Source organism: Oncorhynchus mykiss, chromosome 11, assembly GCF_057628025.1.
Source record: "Oncorhynchus mykiss isolate SJ-2025 chromosome 11, ASM5762802v1, whole genome shotgun sequence".
Lineage (NCBI taxonomy): Eukaryota > Metazoa > Chordata > Actinopteri > Salmoniformes > Salmonidae > Oncorhynchus > Oncorhynchus mykiss.
Window position 1 is genome coordinate 54,063,906 of NC_143032.1, and position 22,284 is coordinate 54,086,189.

The 22,284-nt window shown below is 44.6% G+C and overlaps 2 protein-coding genes across 6 annotated transcripts in view; both read right to left on the bottom strand.

The window, feature by feature from the left end:
• Positions 1 to 3,474, bottom strand: LOC110536631 (beta-crystallin B3-like). Its single transcript, XM_021622370.3, has 6 exons — positions 3,410 to 3,474; positions 2,557 to 2,655; positions 2,245 to 2,363; positions 1,921 to 2,053; positions 1,448 to 1,590; positions 1 to 413 (listed from the first exon to the last, which is right to left on the bottom strand). Exons 2-6 carry the CDS (start codon positions 2,629 to 2,631, stop codon positions 164 to 166), a joined length of 720 nt encoding a protein of 239 aa, XP_021478045.2. The 5' UTR covers positions 2,632 to 2,655; positions 3,410 to 3,474; the 3' UTR covers positions 1 to 163.
• A 1,921-nt stretch (positions 3,475 to 5,395) lies between these two features.
• LOC110535057 (uncharacterized) overlaps positions 5,396 to 22,284 on the bottom strand; it is a 42,232-nt gene continuing 25,343 nt past the window's right edge. For all 5 annotated transcript variants that reach the window (XM_090190459.1, XM_090190458.1, XM_090190461.1 and 2 more), the window contains 7 exons: positions 17,726 to 17,841; positions 13,821 to 13,986; positions 13,551 to 13,722; positions 8,430 to 8,569; positions 8,147 to 8,289; positions 7,912 to 8,001; positions 5,396 to 7,774 (listed from right to left, as the gene is read on the bottom strand). In XM_090190459.1, coding sequence (XP_090046585.1) covers positions 7,926 to 8,001; positions 8,147 to 8,289; positions 8,430 to 8,569; positions 13,551 to 13,722; positions 13,821 to 13,986; positions 17,726 to 17,841 — 813 coding nt within the window. In that variant the 3' untranslated portion in view covers positions 5,396 to 7,774; positions 7,912 to 7,925. The remainder of the gene's footprint in view (positions 7,775 to 7,911; positions 8,002 to 8,146; positions 8,290 to 8,429; positions 8,570 to 13,550; positions 13,723 to 13,820; positions 13,987 to 17,725; positions 17,842 to 22,284) is intronic.

A 22,284-nucleotide genomic window follows, 5' to 3' on the forward strand; every position in this document is an offset into this window, starting at 1 on the left:
TTTCTGGTCAAACAAACTTTATTCGCCACTAAAACATACATAGCACTTCTCACTAAGCGGGAGCAGCATTTGCCATGGTTAGGATGAGGCAGAGGGCAGGCACTGATGGTAGGAAGAGGCTCATGGAAGAGGCTCAGTGGGGGGAGGTGGATCAGAGTCCTCTTCAGCTGGCCCCAGCGGCGGCAGGGGGGGCAGGGGGTTCAGGTGCTGGGGCAGGGGCAGGGGCAGGAGCTGGGTCAGGGGTAGGAGCAGGGATGGTGAAACACCCCCTCTTGTGCCACTGCATGTCACGCACACGTCGGACAGACTGGATCTGTGGTGCAGGGGAATCCCAGTCGTTCCAGTGCTTGAAGTCTCCACGCTCAAACACATACTGCCGTCCCCTGTAGCCTGGGTACATGTAGCCAACCCATCTAGAACAAAGGAACATGAGACTGGCCCGTAAGTACTGGTACATTGGTGTCATTCACAGGCGCACACTTTCTTACACATAATGAATGTGTTTTCAGGCTCAAGTGGGTGGGGTTATATCCTTCCTGTTTGGCTCTGTCCGGGGGTATCATCGGATGGGGCCACAGTGTCTTCTGACCCCTCCTGTCTCAGCCTCCAGTATTTATGCTGCAGTAGTTTATGTGTTCGGGGGCTAGGGTCAGTTTGTTATATCTCGAGTACTTCTCCTGTCTTATCCGGTGTCCTGTGTGAATTTAAGTATGCACTCTCTAATTCTCTCTCTTTCTTTCTCTCTCTCTGAGGACCTGAGCCCTAGGACCATGCCTCAGGACTACCTGGCATGATGACTCCTTGCTGTCCCCAGTCCACCTGGCCGTGCTGCTGCTCCAGTTTCAACTGTTCTGCCAGCGGCTATGGAATCCTGACCTGTTCACCAGACGTGCTACCTGTCCCAGACCTGCTGTTTTCAACTCTCTAGAGACAGCAGGAGCGGTAGAGATGCTCTTAATGATTGGCTATGAAAAGCCAACTGACATTTACTCCTGAGGTGCTGACTTGCTGCACCCTCGACAACTACTGTGATTATTATTATTTGACCATGCTGGTCATTTATGAACATTTGAACATCTTGGCCATGTTCTGTTATAATCTCCACCCGGCACAGCCAGAAGAGGACTGGCCACCCCACATAGCCTGGTTCCTCTCCAGGTTTCTTCCTAGGTTTTGGCCTTTCTAGGGAGTTTTTCCTAGCCACCGTGCTTCTACACCTGCATTGCTTGCTGTTTGGGGTTTTAGGCTGGGTTTCTGTACAGCACTTTGAGATATCAGCTGATGTAAGAAGGGCTATATAAATACGTTTGATTTGATTTGAGACAGGAGAAGAAAAACGAGACATGAAGTGAGACATGAAAGAAACCGCAAAATACCAAAGGACAGAGAGTGAGAGAGGGCAGGTGAAACAGGAAGAACTTGAGAGCGGGTGAAAGGGAGCTCTTACGTTCCGTTGAGAGCCTTGACACTTGCTACGCGATCTTGGAAACCATGTCCCCACAAACTGGGAACGTCATCATCAACAATCTCCATCTTTCTACCAGTGAAGCCTGGGCTCTCAAACAGATGGAGCTTGTGTTCGGCACTATCCTAAAGAGGAGAAATTGAGAGATGTACACACACAGACAGTGTTATGCTGGTAACTGAAAGCTGACTCTTGAGATAGAGGCTTGAGGTAATCACTGAGTATTCAGATAGTCAATGAGAGCCGTCTGCTGAGAAGTGACTGTTGAGATGTACATGGCGTTCTGCAATGGTTAAAGAGTGTTGAGATAAACACGGGAGTACTGAGAGGCTAAATATGCGCTGAAATGGTAAGAGAATGTTGATTGAGATTGGTAGGGAATGAAGAGCGGTGAGATGGTGTACATGTTAACATGGTCAGTGAGTATGTTGAGACATTGTGTAAGTGCTACCCACCACTTTGAGAGGCCGCATGGACCAGAAAGAGTAGCTGTACTGGCTGTTGGTCCAGGTGTCCCAGCGTGGATACTCTCCTTTCTCCAGGACAAACTGCTCACCTGCAAACCCCTGGCGGTCATACCCCACCCATCTGACAGGAGAGAGGAGAAGGAGGAGGCTGTTAGAATCTCTCTCCTCAGCATGTAAGATGTTGTATTTGGCTGTATGCGGTAACAGAGATGCAGTATTCCTTTTTTTGTTAACACAACAGAGCCTGAAATCACATTCATTATGTGTAAGAAAGTGTGCGCCTGTGAATGACACCAATGTACCAGTACTTACGGGCCAGACTCAACCAGCACAGAGCCCACCTTCTCCAAGCCCTTCTCTGAAACATCTTTACACTCGGCAGAAAACTCAGCCTTGTGACCCTGGAAATTCTCAAATTCAAACAGCACCACCTAGATCAGAGTGAGGAAAGAGAGACATATTGACAAAGTAAAGCTGCCAATTTAAAGATGTTAGGGGAGTAAGGAATACAAAACAGGGAAGATGGAAAATAGAGAAGTGGGCAAAGGAGGGAAAATTATATGAAGAGAAAGATCACAAGAGTATAGGGAGAAATACACAGACAACAGAGGGAGGATACAGTACCTTGTAAGTGGCTCCTGCTCCACCCTGGCTCTTCCCTGCAGCCAGTTGCTCAGGGGCGCTCTGCTGCTCCGACATCCTCCTGGTCCACTGGTTACTCCTCTTTCAGGAGCACAATCAGGAGAGACCGAGACAGGAGAAACACAGACGACCATCATGGGATTCATTTCACAATGATGACCATCAGTCCTCTCAGTATCAACACATCATTTTACTCCTTTGAACCAGTCAACATTTGAGTCCACTTCAGACAGCAGAAGAGCACTTTGGTGCAGACTGAGCCGAGAATAAGGACCTGAGGGCTGCGTACTACCCTTTCTATCTCCAGGAGGCCACTATTTATCTACCCTAACTTTGTCCTGGGGCCAGGAGTTTTTCCTGACTGTAGGCTATAACTAGGGCCCAGAGTCATCCCTCATGAAGATACATGTTATTCTCATACCCTAATGCACAACATTTCAGCTATAATGTACAACTCTGCAAGCCTCAGTCTGTATCATAACCAGTTCTGCAACCCCCTGACTCGATCAAACCTAACACTACAAACAATACACATTCCATAATACTCTATTCTGCAAACTCCTCATTTGCTCAATCATACCTTTACCTTAACAATAAAAACATTTAAGAATACCAAATTCTGTCTAAACCAACTCTACAAACCTATCAATCCCGTTTTACAAACAACTCAGCTCACTAATACACTAAACACTGGTTCCTACCCCTTCCATTAAACCTGTCCTTCTCCATCCCTGTCAACAACCATGGCTGTGGAGTCTCCTTTTCTTTTCATGTAAAGTTCAAAGGTCAATGAAAACCCTGGTTATCCTGCTGTGCAGAACCAAGCTGTTTTTACCTGGATATGCCTGCTGTGTATTGGTAGCCTCTCTCTCTGTGTGTCACTTGGTGTTTGGGGTTGAGTCGTTGGAGGGCAGGGGGGGGTATTTATGGTTTATTTCTGGCCACAACAGCAGAAAAGGGGGAGCTGTTGATACAGCAAGTCTGTCGCTCACATTGTGTCCATAACGCTGCCTCTCAATAGGCAGATGTGTTGGCACACGCTCCCCTGCCCGTCTGCCTGGCTGCCAGTGCGTGGTGTGTGGGCACACGGAGAGGGAGCCAAGAGGATTCAGCAAACAGCCACACTCAGCACAAATGGGTACACAGGCTCACACCTCTCCCACGCATACACTCTAACCACACCCAGCAGTCTAGACATAACCAAACCTCTTCACCAGTCTCCCCAATAACATCACCAAACCCACAATGGGGAACCAAACCATTCACCAAAAACTAACCTAACATTGACGTCCTTTCACTATATCCTGTCGACGTCATACACTGAGTATACCTTCCTAACACTGATTGCACCCCCCCCCCCCCCCTTGCCCTCAGAACAGCCTCAATTCGTCGGGGCATGGACTCTCTAGAAAGTGTCAAAATCCTTCTCCAACCTGTCTTCTCCCCCTCATCTATCAATCAATCATCAGCTGATGTCACAAAGTGCTGTACAGAAACCCAGCCTAAAACCCCAAACAGCAAGCAATGCAGGTGTAAAAGCACGGTGGCTAGGAAAAACTCCCTAGAAAGGCCAGAACCTAGGAAGAAACCTGGAGAGGAACCAGGCTCTGAGGGGTGGCCAGTCCTCTTCTGGCTGTACCTGGTGGAGATTATAACAGAACATGGCCAAGATGTTCAAATGTTCATAAATGACCAGCAGGGTCACATAATAATAACTACAGTGGTTGTAGAGGGTGCAACAGGACAGCACCTCAGGAGTAAATGTCAGTTGGCTTTTCATATCCGATGATTCAGAGTATCTCTACCGCACCTGCTGCCTCTAGAGTTGAAAACAGCAGGTCTGGGACAGGTAGCACGTCCGGTGAACAGTTCCGGGTTCCATAGCCGCAGGCAGAACAGTTGAAACTGGAGCAACAGCATGACCGGGGGGGCATGGAAGAGCACCAGTGACTGGAGTCAGTGACTAAGCCTCTGTAATAAGGTTTGAGGCAGAGAATCCCAGTGGAGAGAGGGGAACCGGCCAGGCAGACAGCAAGGGCAGTACACTGCTCCAGTGCCTTTCTGTTCACCTTCACACTCCTGGGCCAGACTACACTCAATCATAGGACCTACTGAAGAGATGAGTCTTCAATAAAGACTTAAAGGTCGAGGCTGAGCCTGCGTCTCTCACATGGATAGGCAGACCATTCCATAACAATGTTTGCTTAGAAATTCTAGGGACAGTAAGGAGGCCTGCGTCTTGTGACTGTAGTGTACGTGCAGGTATGTACGGCAGGACCAAATAATTAAGATAGGTAGAAGCAAGCCCATGTACTGCTTTGTAGGTTTTTTTTTTATCATCATTTTTTTTGGTTCTAGTCAAGACAGCCGTGTTTAGCACTAACTGAAGTTTTTATTTAGTGCTTTATCCGGGTAGCCAGAAAGTAGAGCATTGCAGTAGTCTAACCTAGAAATGTCATAAGCATGGAAACATTTTTGTTTTTTTACACTGATTGAAGTGGATTTAACAGGTGACAATAAGGGATCATAACTTTCACCTGAATTCACCTGGTCAGTCTGTCGTGGAAAGTGCAGGTGTTCTTAATGTTTTGAATACTTAATTTACCAAACCCTGACCCTCCATCTCTCGTATACCGCCCCACACCAAAATAAACTACCTCTCCTATACTTCCCTACCCCAAACACTATCGACCTCTGTTATACCCCACACCAGAAATAGACACACCAATTGAACTTCATAATACTGCAGACTGGAGAGGGTGGGTCTGAGCTGAAATGTAAAAGTAACATTTATCCCAATAATTACATCAAAGTGAGAAGCTCAACTCAGTACATTTTATTAACAAGTTACAATTTTGGACACTGGCATTAAAACAATGTAATATACGTATTTTATTTTTAAAAACAAAATGAGAGAAAATAAGAAACCCTCAAACTGACAAAAGCCATGTACACCATAGGGACAACGACCCCAAAGATCCAATCAACACATTCACTTTCATTCCATTAGCATTCCAATATCGGTCTATGGACATGTGGAAGGTGGGACGTACAACAGGATAGCCAGTGCACAGGTCAGTGGTCTATGAACATGTGGTAGGTGGGACGTACAACAGGATAGCCAGTGCACAGGTCAGTGGTCTATGAACATGTGGTAGGTGGGACGTACAACAGGATAGCCAGTGCACAGGTCAGTGGTCTATGAACATGTGGTAGGTGGGACGTACAACAGGATATCCAGTGCACAGGTCAGTGGTCTATGAACATGTGGTAGGTGGGACGTACAACAGGATAGCCAGTGCACAGGTCAGTGCTGTAGTGCATTAACTGACAAAGTGCTTAATGGAAGTAGTGGGACAGTGCAGCATGGCTAACATGGTCAGGGGCATGGCTAACATGGTCAGGGGCATGGCTAACATGGTCAGGGGCATGGCTAACATGGTCAGGGGCATGGCCTAAGTCAGCTCTGCGCTCTAAAACAACTGGTGCAAATAGTAATGTGCAGCAGAATAGGAGAAAATAACCACCCACCCACCCTCATCTCAAAACCATATACTTTACTCACATTCCCCACTGGAGTAGAGGAAGCCATACTCCTACCATTCCACTATACATCCACATTGCTGCACTGACCATGTGCACAATGGGACCATAACAGTTGTGTGGATGAATCCATGATATCCAGACTGTATGATTGTACCACTGCTACTTGGTGTGTCCATTCAGTGTCTGAGCAAAGAGTGACGGAAAAGAAGCTGAGATTCTACATGCACATACATGTTGTCAACAGTGATGTAGTGATAAAAGAATAGGTGGGTAAAGTCTCTCTCTAAATGGGAGATGTTGCAGACATCCTGATAAAACAGAGCCCAGGGAGTGCACATTGAATGTATGGCTCATTGGTAACACATACAGTTAGACCATTTCCCTTGCAATCCTTACACACTCATCCATCACATTTTCCTTACACACTCATCCATCACATTTTCCTTACACACTCATCCATCACATTTTCCTTACACTCATCCATCACTATTACACACAATCATTTGATCTTACACTGAAGAGGTAAGTGAAGGTAAAGGGAGGAAGAACAGGCTGATTTGTGTATTTGTGTGTGTAGGAGTATAATTGAGTCCTCCAATGTGATTAACCCTTCTCTTCCCCACATGCACTCTACACACACACATGGATGTTGTATTGTAGATATGTGTCAGTAGAGTAGTGGCCTGAAGGAACACAATGTGTGGTGAACAGTGTTATTATTTAACTGTATATAACTGCCTTGGCAGCAGCTACTGAGGATCCTTAAGAAATACAAACACCAGTAGAAACAGATATTCAGACATTATGATTGAAAAGACACTGAACACACAGCATTTGTCTTCACACATCAGTTAGAAGGGGCTGCATTAGGTCAACACAACAGATTCCCAGTCAGTTCATCAGGGGAATGGGCTTGGGAGCCTCTGCTGTAGTGATACTTGCAATGCTCTCCGTATAAAACTAAACACTCGGACATGTTATGATTCATCTGTCAAATTAGCAACAATACAAATATAATATTTCATGATTAGATACCATATTTATTACTAACACATAATATACAGCCTGGCCAAACATGAGTTCAGCAGTGTTTTGTTCTTTATGATCAATGACAAAAAATACAAATCAGAAATGTTATCCTATGTTGACTATTACCAACACCCCTTGACTGATAGATACACATAGAAATGTAACGCGTAGACGAACCTGAAAAATACATTTAAAAAAAGAAATACATTTATATCTTGTGGAGGTACTAGACTGTCCTCCAGCTTATTGAAGCACTTCCAGGTTAAGAGGCGTGTGTGGTCCCACAAGTTTAACCAGTCCTGAAATGCAACCTGACAGGAGAAAAAGGGTTTCCCCCCTTCCGTATTCTCCCGTCAGGTGAGAGGGTAAAGTGGCTCTATGCAAAGGAAATGGACAAATGGAGCCGAGCAGCCAGATATTTAACCTGGGTCGTTTCATCCATAAGACCGAGGTTGTCTGCAAAAAGGCACCATGCACATGTATGCGACCCGGGCAGGAAGAGAACAGATAAAATTAACAAACCGATGACAAATTACAATGTCAGCAGCAGAGTTTCCATCTTCTCAGGGTCAAAGGTTAAGGCTTCTGTCTCCAATTCTCCACCAGATTATTCAGTTAAGGCAACCTACACAGGGAGGATGCAAACGGAAACAAACCATGAGCATTTTAGGGTTATTTATTTGCAAAACAGACACACTATTATTGAATAATTCTGAAAATGAATGATCCACCATGTGAGGAACATTTGTGAGAAGAGCTTACCTGCTCATTCACACTTAGCTGTCATTTTCATACTGACTCGAGCGCTTCTTAGACTTCAGTTCTCTCAGCCACTGTGGTGAGGCCTCCTCCCTAAGAAGACACACAGACAGACAAAAGTAGGCACAATCATTACAAATGGTACACACTTCTGGTCTGACTGACTATCTCAACAATCCCTGGTTTGGGTTATTAGATCCAGGCTGAACAGAGGGAAGAGACAGGGTCACCATCTTACCCATTTTCTTTCCCTCCAGAGGGGGGCAGCACACGGGACACCCGGGGCAGGAAGGGGGATTTAGGAGATCGTGACAGCTGAGATGGAGATGGGGCGGCTCCGTCTGTCTGATTGTCAGAGTCTCCTCTCTTCTTGAGCTGGGCCTGCCAAACAGAGGGAGAAACCAGCAAGAGAACATATCAAAGGCCAATTTTTCACAGCAGAATAAGTGACAACATTACATTACACTCCTGGTCAACTATTTGCCTTCCAGTAAACATCTGTTTCTCTTGGGGAGGCTCACCTTGAGAGCGGAGGGGTCCATCCCAGGAAAGAGGGCGACTCTCTGGGGCTGGGAGGAGGCAGCAGCAGAGCGGGGGTCTACTCCCCTCTCCTGCTCCTCAGAGTCTGAGTCCTCCTGCTTGGAAAACTCAATGTTGTCCTCTGTAGAGGACAACACACTCTCTGAGTACATCATTTCACAATCATAACGAATAGGAGGTTATTCAGAAGTCTACCAGATCTTTGACCATCTAAGAACATCTCCAGTGTAACTGGTTGACTCAATCCATACTAAAAAGTGTGCGGGAGAAAGGTACTGGATAGAGAGATAAACCTAAAATATACTTTTTGGTACACCAGAAAGAGTAAAATCTACTACCCACTCAGATTTCTTACCAGCCACAGGGCTTGAAATGAACTTTCCTAGACACTTGTCCTTCGGGCAAAAAAGGTATACAACACAATTTTTACATAATAGTATGATGCAAGAAACCACTTTACAAAATAAAACACATATTTTTTTACCATAGAGAATCAAACAAAAATGTAGGCTACACTCTGCATATTCAAGCCTGTCTCAAAATACAACACTGCCCCTTTAAGGCTCTCCTGGGAGGTGGTGAGCCACCCTTCATAGCCTATAAAATATTGAAACTTTACAATTACAACCAAATAGTTTTTCTGTCTCTTAAAATAATTCCATTCAGGGCTCAAAATGAAGGGTGTCCCGTTATCCCTTTGAGGATAAAAAAAGGTGTCTATGGTAGAGGTCTTCAAGGAACCACCTGTATCCGAATACCCGAGACCCGGTTCGGATCCAGAATTATATAGAATATCACAGGTCTGGGTCAGATCTGATTGTCACGGGTATGTATAATTTTAAATGACTTGTCTATGTACATTAAATGGTTCGGTCCTGACCCCAAACCAGGCGCGAACGGTACTTGCTAGCAGTGAATTGCAAGTGAGGAGTGCTGGTGGAGCATCATGTCTCAGCTTCCTAAAGACAAATCTGGCTTCCAAAAAACGAAAAGAAAGAAAAGACAGGAGAGAGAAAAGAAAGGGCGACAGTATGTCACCCAATGTTTCACAAAGGAAGGTGGATGTAGTCCGTGAGAGGTGGAAATGATCCTGTTAGCTTAGTCCACCATGAAATAGGCTAATTTTGCTCCCCTAACATTAGTTACTTAATATCTTAATATCTTCTCAGAGAATTCAGTGTTTACATTTCACTCCTCTTTTAGTTGACATGACATTTTAATCAATGCAGGCAAACTTTTAGCAAGCTATTCATTCTAAATCAGTTGTCCCTCCCCCTCCCCCTGCTTGGTGCCAGGCCCAACAGATGCAGCTTCAGGCTCAGCAGCCGTGTCTCCCCATCCCCACCCCCCTGAACCAGCCCTACTCCCAACTGTAGAAGGAGGTGAGCAGCATTGTGTTGAATGACATGTCAGTTGGCATAATTGCAGGTACTGCAATGCATTGAGGACAGGAATGTGATTCTCCAGTCAAGAAAAAGCTCAGTTGACACAGAGGCAGCCAATATCAGAGCCTTAAAGGAAGAGATGCCCGGCTCTTAGAGATGGATGGGAGTCTCTCCTGTCTGAGGCAACACTGACAAATGGATGTTGCAACTCAATTTAGCAAGGAACACGGCCGCCAGAGGAAAAGGAAGAGATCCCATGATGAGACCTCTCAAGAGGAGACAGCTCAGGACAGTGCAGCAACGGTGTTTCAGAACAGTGTTTTTTAATGCTTTGGACAACATCATAAGTGACTTGGACATTGGGTTCCAGAACACTGTTTTTTAATGCTTTGGACAACATCATAAGTGACTTGGACATTGGGTTCCAGAACACTGTTTTTTAATGCTTTGGACAACATCATAAGTGACTTGGACATTGGGTTCCAGAACACTGTTTTTTAATGCTTTGGACAACATCATAAGTGACTTGGACATTGGGTTCCAGAACACTGTTTTTTAATGCTTTGGACAACATCATAAGTGACTTGGACATTGGGTTCCAGAACACTGTTTTTTAATGCTTTGGACAACATCATAAGTGACTTGGACATTGGGTTCCAGAACACTGCAATAATTGTAGAATCATTTTCTGCTGTTCTGAAAGTTGGGCAGATTAGTGAGGATAAAGTCCCTCCTGTGTGCCAACCACTGATCATGAAGTATTCCAGAGATCTTACACCTGAGTTTCATCATGAAGTAAGACACCTGAACACTGTTTATGCTGCCACTTTCCCCCCTAACTTGTCCCCTCTTGGTCTCCTGAATGCAATTTGTAAGATGCAGCTGCAAAGCATTTTTGGAGAAGTGTGAGTTGCTTTACATATATTTTGCACACTGCCTGTGACTGTTGCTGGTGGCGATAGAGCTTTCAGTAAGCTAAAACAGATTTTAAAAAACGAATTGAGCTCCACTATGTCCCAGGACAGCCTTTGCAGTCTTGCAATGCTGTTAAATGGCATGGTTATGGATATTGGATCACTACACACATGATGCCCACAGGCTGAGAACAATATATATCTCAAAATAATGGCTGGATTGCCATAACATTTCTTGTGTACAATCAAGACCCCAAGTGGAAGAAACCTATTCATTTGGTGACCTTTTGACCTTTCCTCTAGCGTCACCATCAGGCCTTTTCATTTCCACTTTTACAGCTGCTTATTTTCTAGTTGGTATGTATACTTAGGTCAAAAATCTGCTGCTGATTTTATTATTTTGTTTGTTATGTTCATTTATTTTAATTGAAGAGGTTAATGTATATTTATTTTAAATTGTTCATTAAATGTTAAGAGAATTTTTTATTCAAGAACGTTAACATTAAAATGACATTTAGACTGTAAAAAGATGGCCTTTAGCACATTTCTTATAGAGGGTATCAGTCTTGCATCAAATAGTGAATTCCACAGAATGTTGAATGCACAGTGTTATATTTTCACAGCTCACTGTCAGTAAATATCCTACAGTAAATATTGGACTACAAGAGAGTTGCAAGCCGGCAAAGGTAGAGTTATTTAAAGCTTTGAATGGGTCGATTGGGTTCTGGAGGTGTATGGTTACAGCAATTGGGCAGGGGTGGTGTGGCCCAATGTGATATCTTTTCATGTGGCCCAAAATCCCTGCCGGCTCCCCTGTTTGTAACTGTAGAATGAGAAAGCACATGCTTAGCATTAGTTAGCCTAGCTAGCTAACGTTAGCTAGCTTAACTAGCTTCTTGTTCCGGTTTGATGCAGTCCAAGAGAGGGACTCTGTAATCATATTTGATGATTAATAATCTAGCTGTGGCAGCTATTAGTCTACTACAGCGCGAGTTGGCTTGGTTGATTTTTATCTCTCGCCCTCCCTCCTTATGTCACTTGTTCACAGTATGGCCCCTCCCCCGCATGCTAGAGAGGCATCTCTCTCCCTCCTCTCGTGCTGTATCAGCTCCGGTTAATAAAGTAGCTTGAAAAAAATGACTTTTCTACTGCTTCCGTCACTTGGATTGGACCCGGTCTGGGTCCGACCAGGTCTATACGGAACGTGTCTAGTTGTCCTTGGGCACGGTTCTCGCTCTATATTATCATTTTTTATTTATGCATATCGGGTCTAGGTGGGAAATCCCCAGGTCCATTTCGGAACGGGTCCAAAGACTAGTCTCCGGGTTTAAAACAGACTCTGGGACAGTTTTGGGACGACAGATCCAAAATTCATACAACCACTGCCCATTAAAAAAGCTGATGCAACAGATCAGACCGTTTTAGCTTAAAAAGTTATATGTCTTCACATTAAAAGCTCAAAAGTGCGCACATAGCTGGAGGCTATGCCAAAATGTTATCAAATGCAATTAACGGGAAAACACCATTCTCAAAAGTGCAACGCACGCATTAGCAGTTTCATATGACAGAGATGAAAATATCTGTTAGAAATATAAGGAGAGATCTAAAGATGCATCAACTAGCATGGATGCTAATATGACTAGGATTTTGCCTTTGGCTGCAGGACAATGAAATAAAGTTGATTTGAACCAATGGAACATTTAAAAAATTATCTGGTTTCAATGTCATATTGAGTGTTAATAAAATAAATCCCTCAACATTCCTATGGCCATATTTTGGCTAGGCTACTTTGAAACAAGGCAAGACATGCTTAATAAAATTACATAAACTTAATTGTTTAAAACCTGAACGATTTATGGTTAAATAGTTTCAAAATGCTGACTGCCTCCACTCAGCCTCAAGGTGGGTGATGTGCGGTGATGAACAGGTCTTTCACTCTCCCATCTTGTGATCATTTGATCTAAATAAACCGTGCATGAGGTCAACAGCCCATTAGATGTTCATGTTAATTATCCTCCATTATAGGGGTCAAACATGACTGGCGTTTAGCCTATATTTATGTCATTAAAAGTCTCATTAAAGTTTGGCACCTCCCTCATGTCAGCATCAGTTTGGACATGAGGTTGTAGCACTTAGGCCTTTATTGATGTACATGAAAAATAGATTTGAATATTATTCCAATGTCGGCCTTTCTGTATGATATTGTGATTTGTGCAACGTTTCGGACGAGTCAAATCTATATTCTTCTTGTCAGGCATTTTTTATTTTTTTAAAAGCGTTAATGTGGAGCCATGAGCCCAAATATTTTTGTTTGCCATAATTACATAAAAATGACCATGCTTTGTAATGTTTCTAAAACAAGGACTGTATTAGTAAGAAGTAATGTGTGATATTGCTCAATTTCTTTTCGTTTTTTGTGACCCGAGCCTTTTAACAGAAATTTCACCACGAGGCAAATGTTCAGCTACCCCTTTAAGGGCAGCAGGTTACTGTGGTAACATGGCCACATACGTGGTGTCACGTGTGTCTAAGATTTTGAATCTGACTAACAAACATTGAAGAACAAACAAAAATGGGAACAAAAATGTAAATAGCCAAAAAACAGGCAGTGTGGCTGCGGAAGGTGGGATATAGGATTCACATTCCTTTGTGCGATTAGCAGATATGAAACCAACGTGGCTGGTAAAATAGACATTCCTACCCGCTAATACCAAAATCGACCCTCATTTGGTGGGTGGTGGGTGTTCATTTTATGCCCTGGAGATATGACAGTGTCTACATGAGAACAGAGTCCTAGCCTGACCTGTTGAGTCTCGGGAGCGCCAGTCCTCAGTGGGCGAGGTCTGTCCCTCAGGGTGTACAGACATAGCAGCAGTCTGACGAGCCACCCTGGAGGGGCGCGAACGTGGCCCCCGCATCTTACTCAGCTGCACCCTGGAGCGCAGAGCACTGGAGTCCAGCAGGATGGTAGAGGCCTGGAGAGAGGGAGAAACCGATAAACACACAGACACAAGAGAAGCAAATCTGACTGTTACACTGATACGTCCTTTCAAAAGGTTGGTGTCAGTCTTACCTCAGGGAAGGGGAGTAGTTGCATCTCGGACTGGACCGAGGGGGAGAAGCCATCTGGAGTGTCCAGGTCGCTGTGTGTGGCATGTTCCCCTGGTGTGTGGGGCGGAATGGGTTTCCTAGGCGACTGGCTGAGGTTGCTGTCTGAGGTGGGCGTGGCAGGAGTCAGGCTACAGGAAGGACAGACATGACTAGTACTTTAGGCTACCTTCCTAAAAGTCTTTATATGCAGCCAATGCCACTGAGAGAACAACGTGACAGTGTCTACTAGCTTGGTGTGGCTGAGTCATATTCTCCTGTCTGGGTTTACTGTAGGCAGGGGCATCAGATTTCATAGAGGATGTACTGGAAGACACAATGGATGACCGAGCAGACTCCTGCTCCACTTGACCACAAGCTCCTCATTTCAGAATGAAGGTAGCAAACACTACTGAGTCACAATACTGTACATGACCATACTATTTGGTGATTATTCCATCCAGAGAGTTGGATTCATATGACAATGACCCACTGCCTTTTAATAGTCATGTATATCGTATCTTATCTGAAACTCTTACAGTATTCATTCATTTCTACAAAACATTTTCCAGATTTTCAACCTGGGTGGAGTTTGTTGCTGTGATACCTTCTCCTGGCCACAGGAGGTCAGTGGTACGCCAGCGATACGCCAGCCTGCTGAGCGAGACAGACTCAGGCTATTTTGAGAGCTGGAGTAAAGTAAAGCAGGTTTCAGTGAGCTACTGCTCCTCGACCACACAGTGTCAGGAGGCCTGGGATGCTATTGTATCTGTACAGTTAGTACCTATAGATACCATAGTATCTGTTTATTTCAACATCAGTAACTGTGCCTGAGACTTGAAAGAGAAGCTTGTGGGTGTTATATGCAACAGCTGGTGCACAATCTCTAATGTTAAGGAAGTCTTGAGGTTTTGCTCACCGGAGTTAGTATACATTATGATATACTATTTACCAAGAGAGTTTTCATAGCTGTCTATTTACCACCACAAACCGACGCTGGCACTAAGACGGCACTCAACGAGCTGTACACCGCCATAAGCAAATAAGAAAATGAACATCCAGAGGCAGCGTTCCTAATGGGCGTTGACTTTAATGCAGGGAAACTGAAATCCGTGTTACATAATTTAACAGCCTGTCACCTGTACAACTAGAGTCAATATTTTTATTTATTTTTTATTCTAGATCACCTTTACTCCACACACAGAAACGCATATTCCTCACCCTTCTTCTGGCAAATCTGACCATAACTCTATCCTCCTGATTCCTGCTTACAAGCAAAAACAAAAAACAGGAAGTACCAGTAACGCGCTCAATATGGAAGTGGTCCAATGAAGTGAATGCTAAACTACAGGACTGTTTCGCTAACAAAGACTGGAATATGTTCTGAGATTCATTTGATAACATTGAGGAGTTTACCACATCAGTCACCGGGTTTATTAATGAGTGCATCACTGACGTTGTCCCCACAGTGATCGTAGGTACATATCCCAACCAGAAGCCATGGATTACAGGCAACATCTGCACTGAGCTAAAGGCTAGAGGTGCCACGGGACACTAATAAGAAATCACGCTACGAACCCCCTGAGCCACCACACAGTCAAAACGTCAATAAAGGACTAAGATCGAATCCTACTATACCGTTTCTGACACTTGTTGGACGTGGCAGGGCTTGCAAACTATCACGGATTACAAAGGGAAACCTAGCCGCGAGTTGCCCAGTGACATGAGCCTACCAGACAAGCTAAATTCCATGTATTATCGCTTTGAGGAAAGCAAGACTGAACCATGCATGAGAGCACCAGCTGTTCCGGATGACTTTGTGATCTAGCTCTCCGTAGCCAATGTGAGTAATACCTTTAAACAGGTTTACATTCACAAGGCCGCAGGGCCAGACGGATTACCAGGACACATAGTCAGAGCTTGCGCTGACCAGCTAGCTAGTTTTCAACCTCTCCCTGACCCAGTCTGTAATACCTACATGTTTCAAACAGACCACCATTGGTTACCTTCATGTTCTTGGGCACATGGACTATCTAAATTACCTTTGCCCCATAGCACTCACATCTGTAGCCATGAAATGCTTTGAAAAGCTGGTCATGGATCACATCAACACCATCATCCCAGACACCCTGGACCCACTCCAATTCACATATCGCCCCAACAGATCCACAGATGACGCAATCACTATTGCCCTCCACACTGCCCTTTTCCACTTAGACAAAAGGAACACCTACGTGTGAATTCTGTTCATTGACTATAGCTCAGTGTTCAATACCATAGTGCCCTCCAAGCTCATCATTAAGCTCAGGACCCTAGAACTGAACACCTCCCTCTGCAACTGGATCCTGGACTTCCTGACGGGCCACACATCCAACACGCTGACCCTCAACAAGAGGGCCCCTCAGGGGTGCGTGCTTAGTCCCCTACTGTACTCCTTGTTCCCCACGAATGCGTGGCCACGCACGACTTCAACACCATTATTATGTTTGCTGACAACAACTGTGGTTGACCTGATCACGAGACAGCCTATAGGAGGGAAGAGGTCAGTGACCTGGTAGTGTGGTGCCAAAACAACAAACTCTTCCTCAACGTTAGCAAGACAAAGGAGCTGATTGTTGACTACAGGAAACAGAGGGCCGAGCACGCATCGACGGGACTGTAGTGGAGAAGGTCGAGAACTTTAAGTTTCTCTGTGTCCACGTCACTAAGCACCTATCATGACCCACACACACTAACACAGTTGTGAAGAGGGCCATCCTCCCCTCAGGAGCCTGAAAAGAATTGGCATGGGCCCTCAGATCCTCAAAGTTCTACAGCTGCAGCAATGAGAGCTTCTTGACTGGCTGCATCATCGCTTGGCATCTGAAGGCGCTACAGACGGTAGAGCGTACTGCCCAGTACATCACTGGGGCCGAGCTCTCTGCCATCCAGGACCACTATACCAGGTGGTGTCAGACGAAGGCTCTAAAAATTGTCAAAGTCTCCAGCCACCGAAGTTATTGACTGTCCTTCTGCTACCGCACGGAAAGTGGTTCCGATGCAGCAGGTATGGAATCAACAGGACCCTGAACCTCTTTTATCCCCAAGCCATAAGACTGCTAAATAGTTAGTTAAATAGTTAGCTGTTGGTTATCTACATTGAGCCTTTTGCTCTTTTAACTCATTACATACGCTGCTGCTACGGTTTTATCTATCCTGTTGCCTAGTCACTTTATCCCTACCTATATGTACATATCTACCTCATTAACCTCGTACCCCTGCACATCCACTCTGTACTGGTACCCCGTGTATATGGCCAAGTTATTATTACTCATTGTGTATTTATTCCTAGTGTTATTATTTTTCTATTTGCCTTTTTTTCTCTCTGCATTGTTAGGAAGGGCCCATAAGTCAGCATTTCACTGTTAGTCTATACCGGTTGTTTACGAAGCATGTGACAAATAAAATGTTGTTTGATTTATGTTGAGATTACCATCATTAACCATAATGGTAGGACAGCAGAGAATCAGTTCCTGGGGCTAACTATCCACTTTGCCCTATTTAGAAGGCTGGATATAACATGACTCAGTGACTTTGTCGAAAAGGTCAATGCTGCGCCGGCAGAACACATGATAGAGTGCACCCATTCGATACTACTTATCGATCCAGGCAGTGTTAAATTTCAAGCTCAAACGAGTATTGTATATTTAGAGTGAGAAATGAATCGGCACAATTTGAGAGGCATTCAGAACCAGCGATGTCAGGATGTCCTGATACCAGGGTACAGCCTCAGGGGAAATTAGTAATCATATTGAGGAATGAGGATCCGCATATTAGTAACCAAAAACAGGAGCACACCATGTTTCACAAGTGTTGGCCCAGGCCACAGCAGCCATGTGTGTGTGTATTCACCTATCGTCAGTGCGCAGTCCCGTCTCCCAGGTCCCATACTGGCTGTCTGCCTCGTGGACCAGTGTGTCGATGTCACGCCCCTCTTCCTCACCATCCCCACTCTGCTTCAACTGCTCCTGAAAGAGAGATGGACAGGGAGAAAATGACAAGTCAGTCAAAAAGGAGTAGAAGTGTATGCACCTTTGGAATATCACTAGAAGGTCAGAGAAAACAGATTCCAAAATGACAGAACTGGATTAATCTCTGCTGGACTGAATAAAAATATCAAGGCTTCTTATTGGATCTTGGTTGAAGCCCCACCCAGCCTACAGTAACAGACAATTGGCCAGCTGTGTCGGTGAGTGAGGTGCTGGTCCTGATAACCATGTATTGTGTGGCTATGGCCAGACCTACAGTGGGTGAGCAGGATAATGAGAGGTAATGGGATGAGCTCATAGCGACAGGGACAGAGACTGGTGAGCCACTGTGCGTTTGCTATCTACTGAACCGTGTCTCTTTTAATGAGGATGCTACAGAGGGCACACTGTCCTAATACCACTCACTCCTCCTGTGTATGCATTCAAGACTGTGAGTGCACGCACACATGCACAAGCAGAGAAATCTCGCTGAACTTGCATGATCTCTATTGACTTCCATTGCATCGTGTTATACAGATGCACTGTTGCACCACAACACAATAGGCTGTCTAAAGAGAATGATAGAAGGAAATGTAATAGGGGTTTTGTTTCTTGTCACTGCACGAGAGTGAGCGCGAGGGCCAGAGAGAGAGAGGGAGAAATGGAGAGAAATAGCGAGCGAGAGAAACCAACAGTACAGGATGTCATTCATCATCAATGCCTTTCCTGACAGGAAGAAAGAAGGTCAGGGTGAACAGTGAGAAAATCCCTCCATCTGAGAAAGCAGTGTACTTCCTCCTCTCCAGGTTTAACAGCCCTAAATAGGAGTCCTCTCCACATCACAGCATAGGCTGGTTTTCAAATCCACACCGTGATCTCTCAGGGCCAAATCTGTCTTTAGCTGTTAAACAAGTATTAGAGTTCCAGTTCCAACCATGGGTTTGAACATGCTGGTCACATGACACTTAAACAGGCAGGTTAGTCCAGATACATGCTTAGCCTTTCAAACAGACCAGGTTGGTTCAGTGCTCCAGCACAGCTACCTTTATCGACTCGAGGCCTTTATTGAGAAAAAGAGGAGTAACAATAGCAACAAAGTAGAGACCTTGTCATGTCTTGTCTGAGGCAGGAATTATTTCTGATATGTCAACAAAAAAAAAGTCACACTTCATAAAACCCCTTTATAATATAATGAATTTCAGCCCTAAGGGTCTGTGAACACAGCTAATGCACAGGACTAAGCATGTACCATTCAATAAGAAAATCTCCTGTAATCTAAATTCCGTGAACACCTACCATATCCACAGTGTACGTGGATGAACACACCCAAACACACCCTCACTTAGTGTTTGCCACTCCCGAGGCTACCCTGTTACCTGTCAACCAAACAATAGCAGCAAGACTGAGAGGGTTAAGAAAAATTATGGACTGGCTGACTACTAGTGCTGCTGAAAGCCCTTCAGTATTGACAATGTGAGGGTGTCGGCTCTGCTATCAACAATCTACTGGATACAAGGACAGAGCAGGCTTGCCAGGCACCTTATCTGGTAAATAGGTTTCTTTCTGGCTGCGATTTTGAATCGGAATGGTAGTGAAGCAGACTTTTCCTTAACATGAGCCCTTGGCCCCCCCGCCCCCCCATCTGTGGACAGGAAGGGTGCGTCAAGGGAAACGACAGAACAATGAGCGGATGAATGGAAGGAGAGAAAGGGCTGACCACCAAGGGAGAATGTCAGTCAATCTGACATGTGGCTAAAGAATTTGCGGCACCTTGGAAAGTTAGACCAAACAGACATCACAGCTCTGAATAATAACAGCCTGCCACGATTACACCATCACAGACATCAACATGACCTGAGAGACCTTTCATCAATCATGTACATGTAGGCTAGTTAATTATAACACCCACTCTCTTAATTTCATCCAAAATGACAACTTTGGGTTGATGTGCTGAAAATAGGATATAGCCCATTTTGTCCAGCAGACAAATGACAATTTTCACCTAAGCTCACATGACTATTTTGCTGACTGTGCTTTGGAACGAGCTACAAAAGGACATGAAATTGACTTTAAAGACTGGGTAGAAACTATGGTGGACAATGAAGTGGGGGGACTTTCAATGTTCTGACCCCTAAATACACCAAACCTCTCCAAAGCATCTTGTCTGGTCAATGTGCAAATTCATGTTTTTAAACTGTAGTCTTTTATGTTGTAAATGTGCCTTTGTATGAAACTTTGTTCTGGTAATTTGGCCAGGTCTCTAATAAAATGTAAAAAAAGATTTTTAATCTCAATCCAACCTGGTAAAATAAAACTGAAGGCCTAGTGAGTTGGACATGTTATGAATCTAGTTCCTTAATGCAAACTGGAAAAGAACAGTTCATCTCTGTCACGTATAATGGCCATTCACAATTCTCTATGAATGAGGAAGTGCTGTGCAGCTCCAACACATTTAACATATGGTCATGCTGCCTGGAAGCAGACAACAGAGCAGGCCGGTTAGTTAGTGCAGGTACAATGAACCCAACACGAACACAACAGAACACACATCACACCAGCCCCACTCTCCTGCTCCAACCCCTCTGGGTAGGAATGTTGAACAGTTAACACACTCCTCATTGACAGACTGGTCAATGACGACCCTCTGCAGCTATCCTAACATGACTACAGATCCCATGAGCACTAATCCCCTGTCAACAACAGAGCAGCACTCCAGTCACATTTTACAGAGCTACCAAAACACTGACCTCTGATAGAGAACTGAAAAGGACATGTTTAGGGTATTTAGTTCAGTCATTATTACATAAGTGCAATGCTGAGAATATAGAGCACAACAGAATGTTAGTAAAACCTGAATGACTTGGTTTAAGAACTTTTATAGGGATACTTTGGGATTTTGGCAGAGGCCCTTAATCTACTTCCCCAGAGTCAGATGAACTTGTGGATATCATTTTTATGTCTCTGTGTGCAGTTGAAAGAAGTTGCTAACAAGCGTTAGCGCAATTGCTAACAGGCGTTACTGCAATTGCTAACAGGCGTTACTGCAATTGCTAACAGGCGTTACTGCAATTGCTAACAGGCGTTACCATGGACTTCCAGTCATTATGCTATCTGTAGCATTGGCTGGCAAAACGACCCCTAACTTACTTCATACATGACAAAGAGACACAAAAAAAATGGTACCCACGAGTTCATCTGACTCTTTCTTTTCTAAAATCCCAAAATATCACTTTAAGACCAGGCCTGGCTGATACAGGCTGCAGGTTAGAGGACTGGGTCCAGACGGAGAGGTGGTGGGTTCAGGTCAGCCTGAGGGAGACCAGGGCCTATTAGAGGTATCTGGATGATCCACCAGCTGACTCTCCGGTACTGTACGGACAACTACACAGGCTCCAGCTAAAAAGGACACACGTACCAGACCGAGAGAGTGAATCGGTAAAGGGCTGCCGTGTCTGTGGGGTTTCGTTTATGCGTTGCAACTGATTAGGACGTGAGGGTACAGGTGTGTGGACTTTCTGGGCATTAGATGCTGTGGAGGGGGGGACAGCTTTTTCAAAAAATAAAAAATAAAGTCATTTTTAGCAGATGCTCTTATCCAGAGCGACTTACAGTATTGAGTGCATAGAACCCACAAGCGCCATGCTCTACCAACTGGGCCAAACAGGACCCAGCAGTACTGCAGCCCTTAATTGTGCAAATGCACCATCCATCACAGCAGCCCCACCTCCACCCCCCTGGTTCTTTCTCTCCACATCTCACTGGCCTCAGTGCTCTGACCATTCATCACAACCTCTCCTCACAGGCAGCACACACTGATTCTCCTGTTCAGTGACACACAATCAAGCTAGGACTAATCTGTACATCTTACATAAAATGCAATCAAACTGTATCACAACTTTTTTTTATTTAAACTTTATTTAACAAGGCTTAAGAACAAATTCTTATTTACAATGACTGCCTAACCCGGCCAAACCGTAACCCGGACAACACTGGGCCAATTGTGTGCCGCCCTATGGGACTCCCAATCACGGCCGGTTGTGATACAGACTGGAATCGAACCAGAGTCTGTAGTGACGCCTCTAGCACTGCGATGCAGTGCCTTAGGGGGCTCCTGAGTGACAGACGATCTGAACTTGAGCACCGTGCCAAGTTCAAATCAAATCACATTTTATTTGTCACATGCGCCAAATACAACAGAAAATGTTGTAAATTATGAGAAATCGATGTATTTTGAAAGACGAGATGTTGAGGATTATAATAAATACCACTTTGATATCATACAAGCAAGCCAAACCTCTGTGAGTCCAAATCTGCACTTTACATTCCCATATAAAACTCACGTCATATACAGTGTTAACGTTTATGATCTCTGATGTACAGTTACAAGATGACATGGCGTCATCTAGTACAACCCTGAGTTGTTCAGAACAGAATGTGTTTCTG

Excerpts from the sequence above, each read along its gene's own strand:
- LOC110536631 (XM_021622370.3), bottom strand. The coding sequence starts at position 2,631 with ATGTCGGAGCAGCAGAGCGCCCCTGAGCAACTGGCTGCAGGGAAGAGC. Across the intron at positions 2,054-2,244 it reads GTGCTGGTTGAGTCTGGCCC|ATGGGTGGGGTATGACCGCC; the intron begins GTAAGTACTGGT and ends CTCTCCTGTCAG. Across the intron at positions 1,591-1,920 it reads CCATGCGGCCTCTCAAAGTG|GATAGTGCCGAACACAAGCT; the intron begins GTGGGTAGCACT and ends TCTCCTCTTTAG.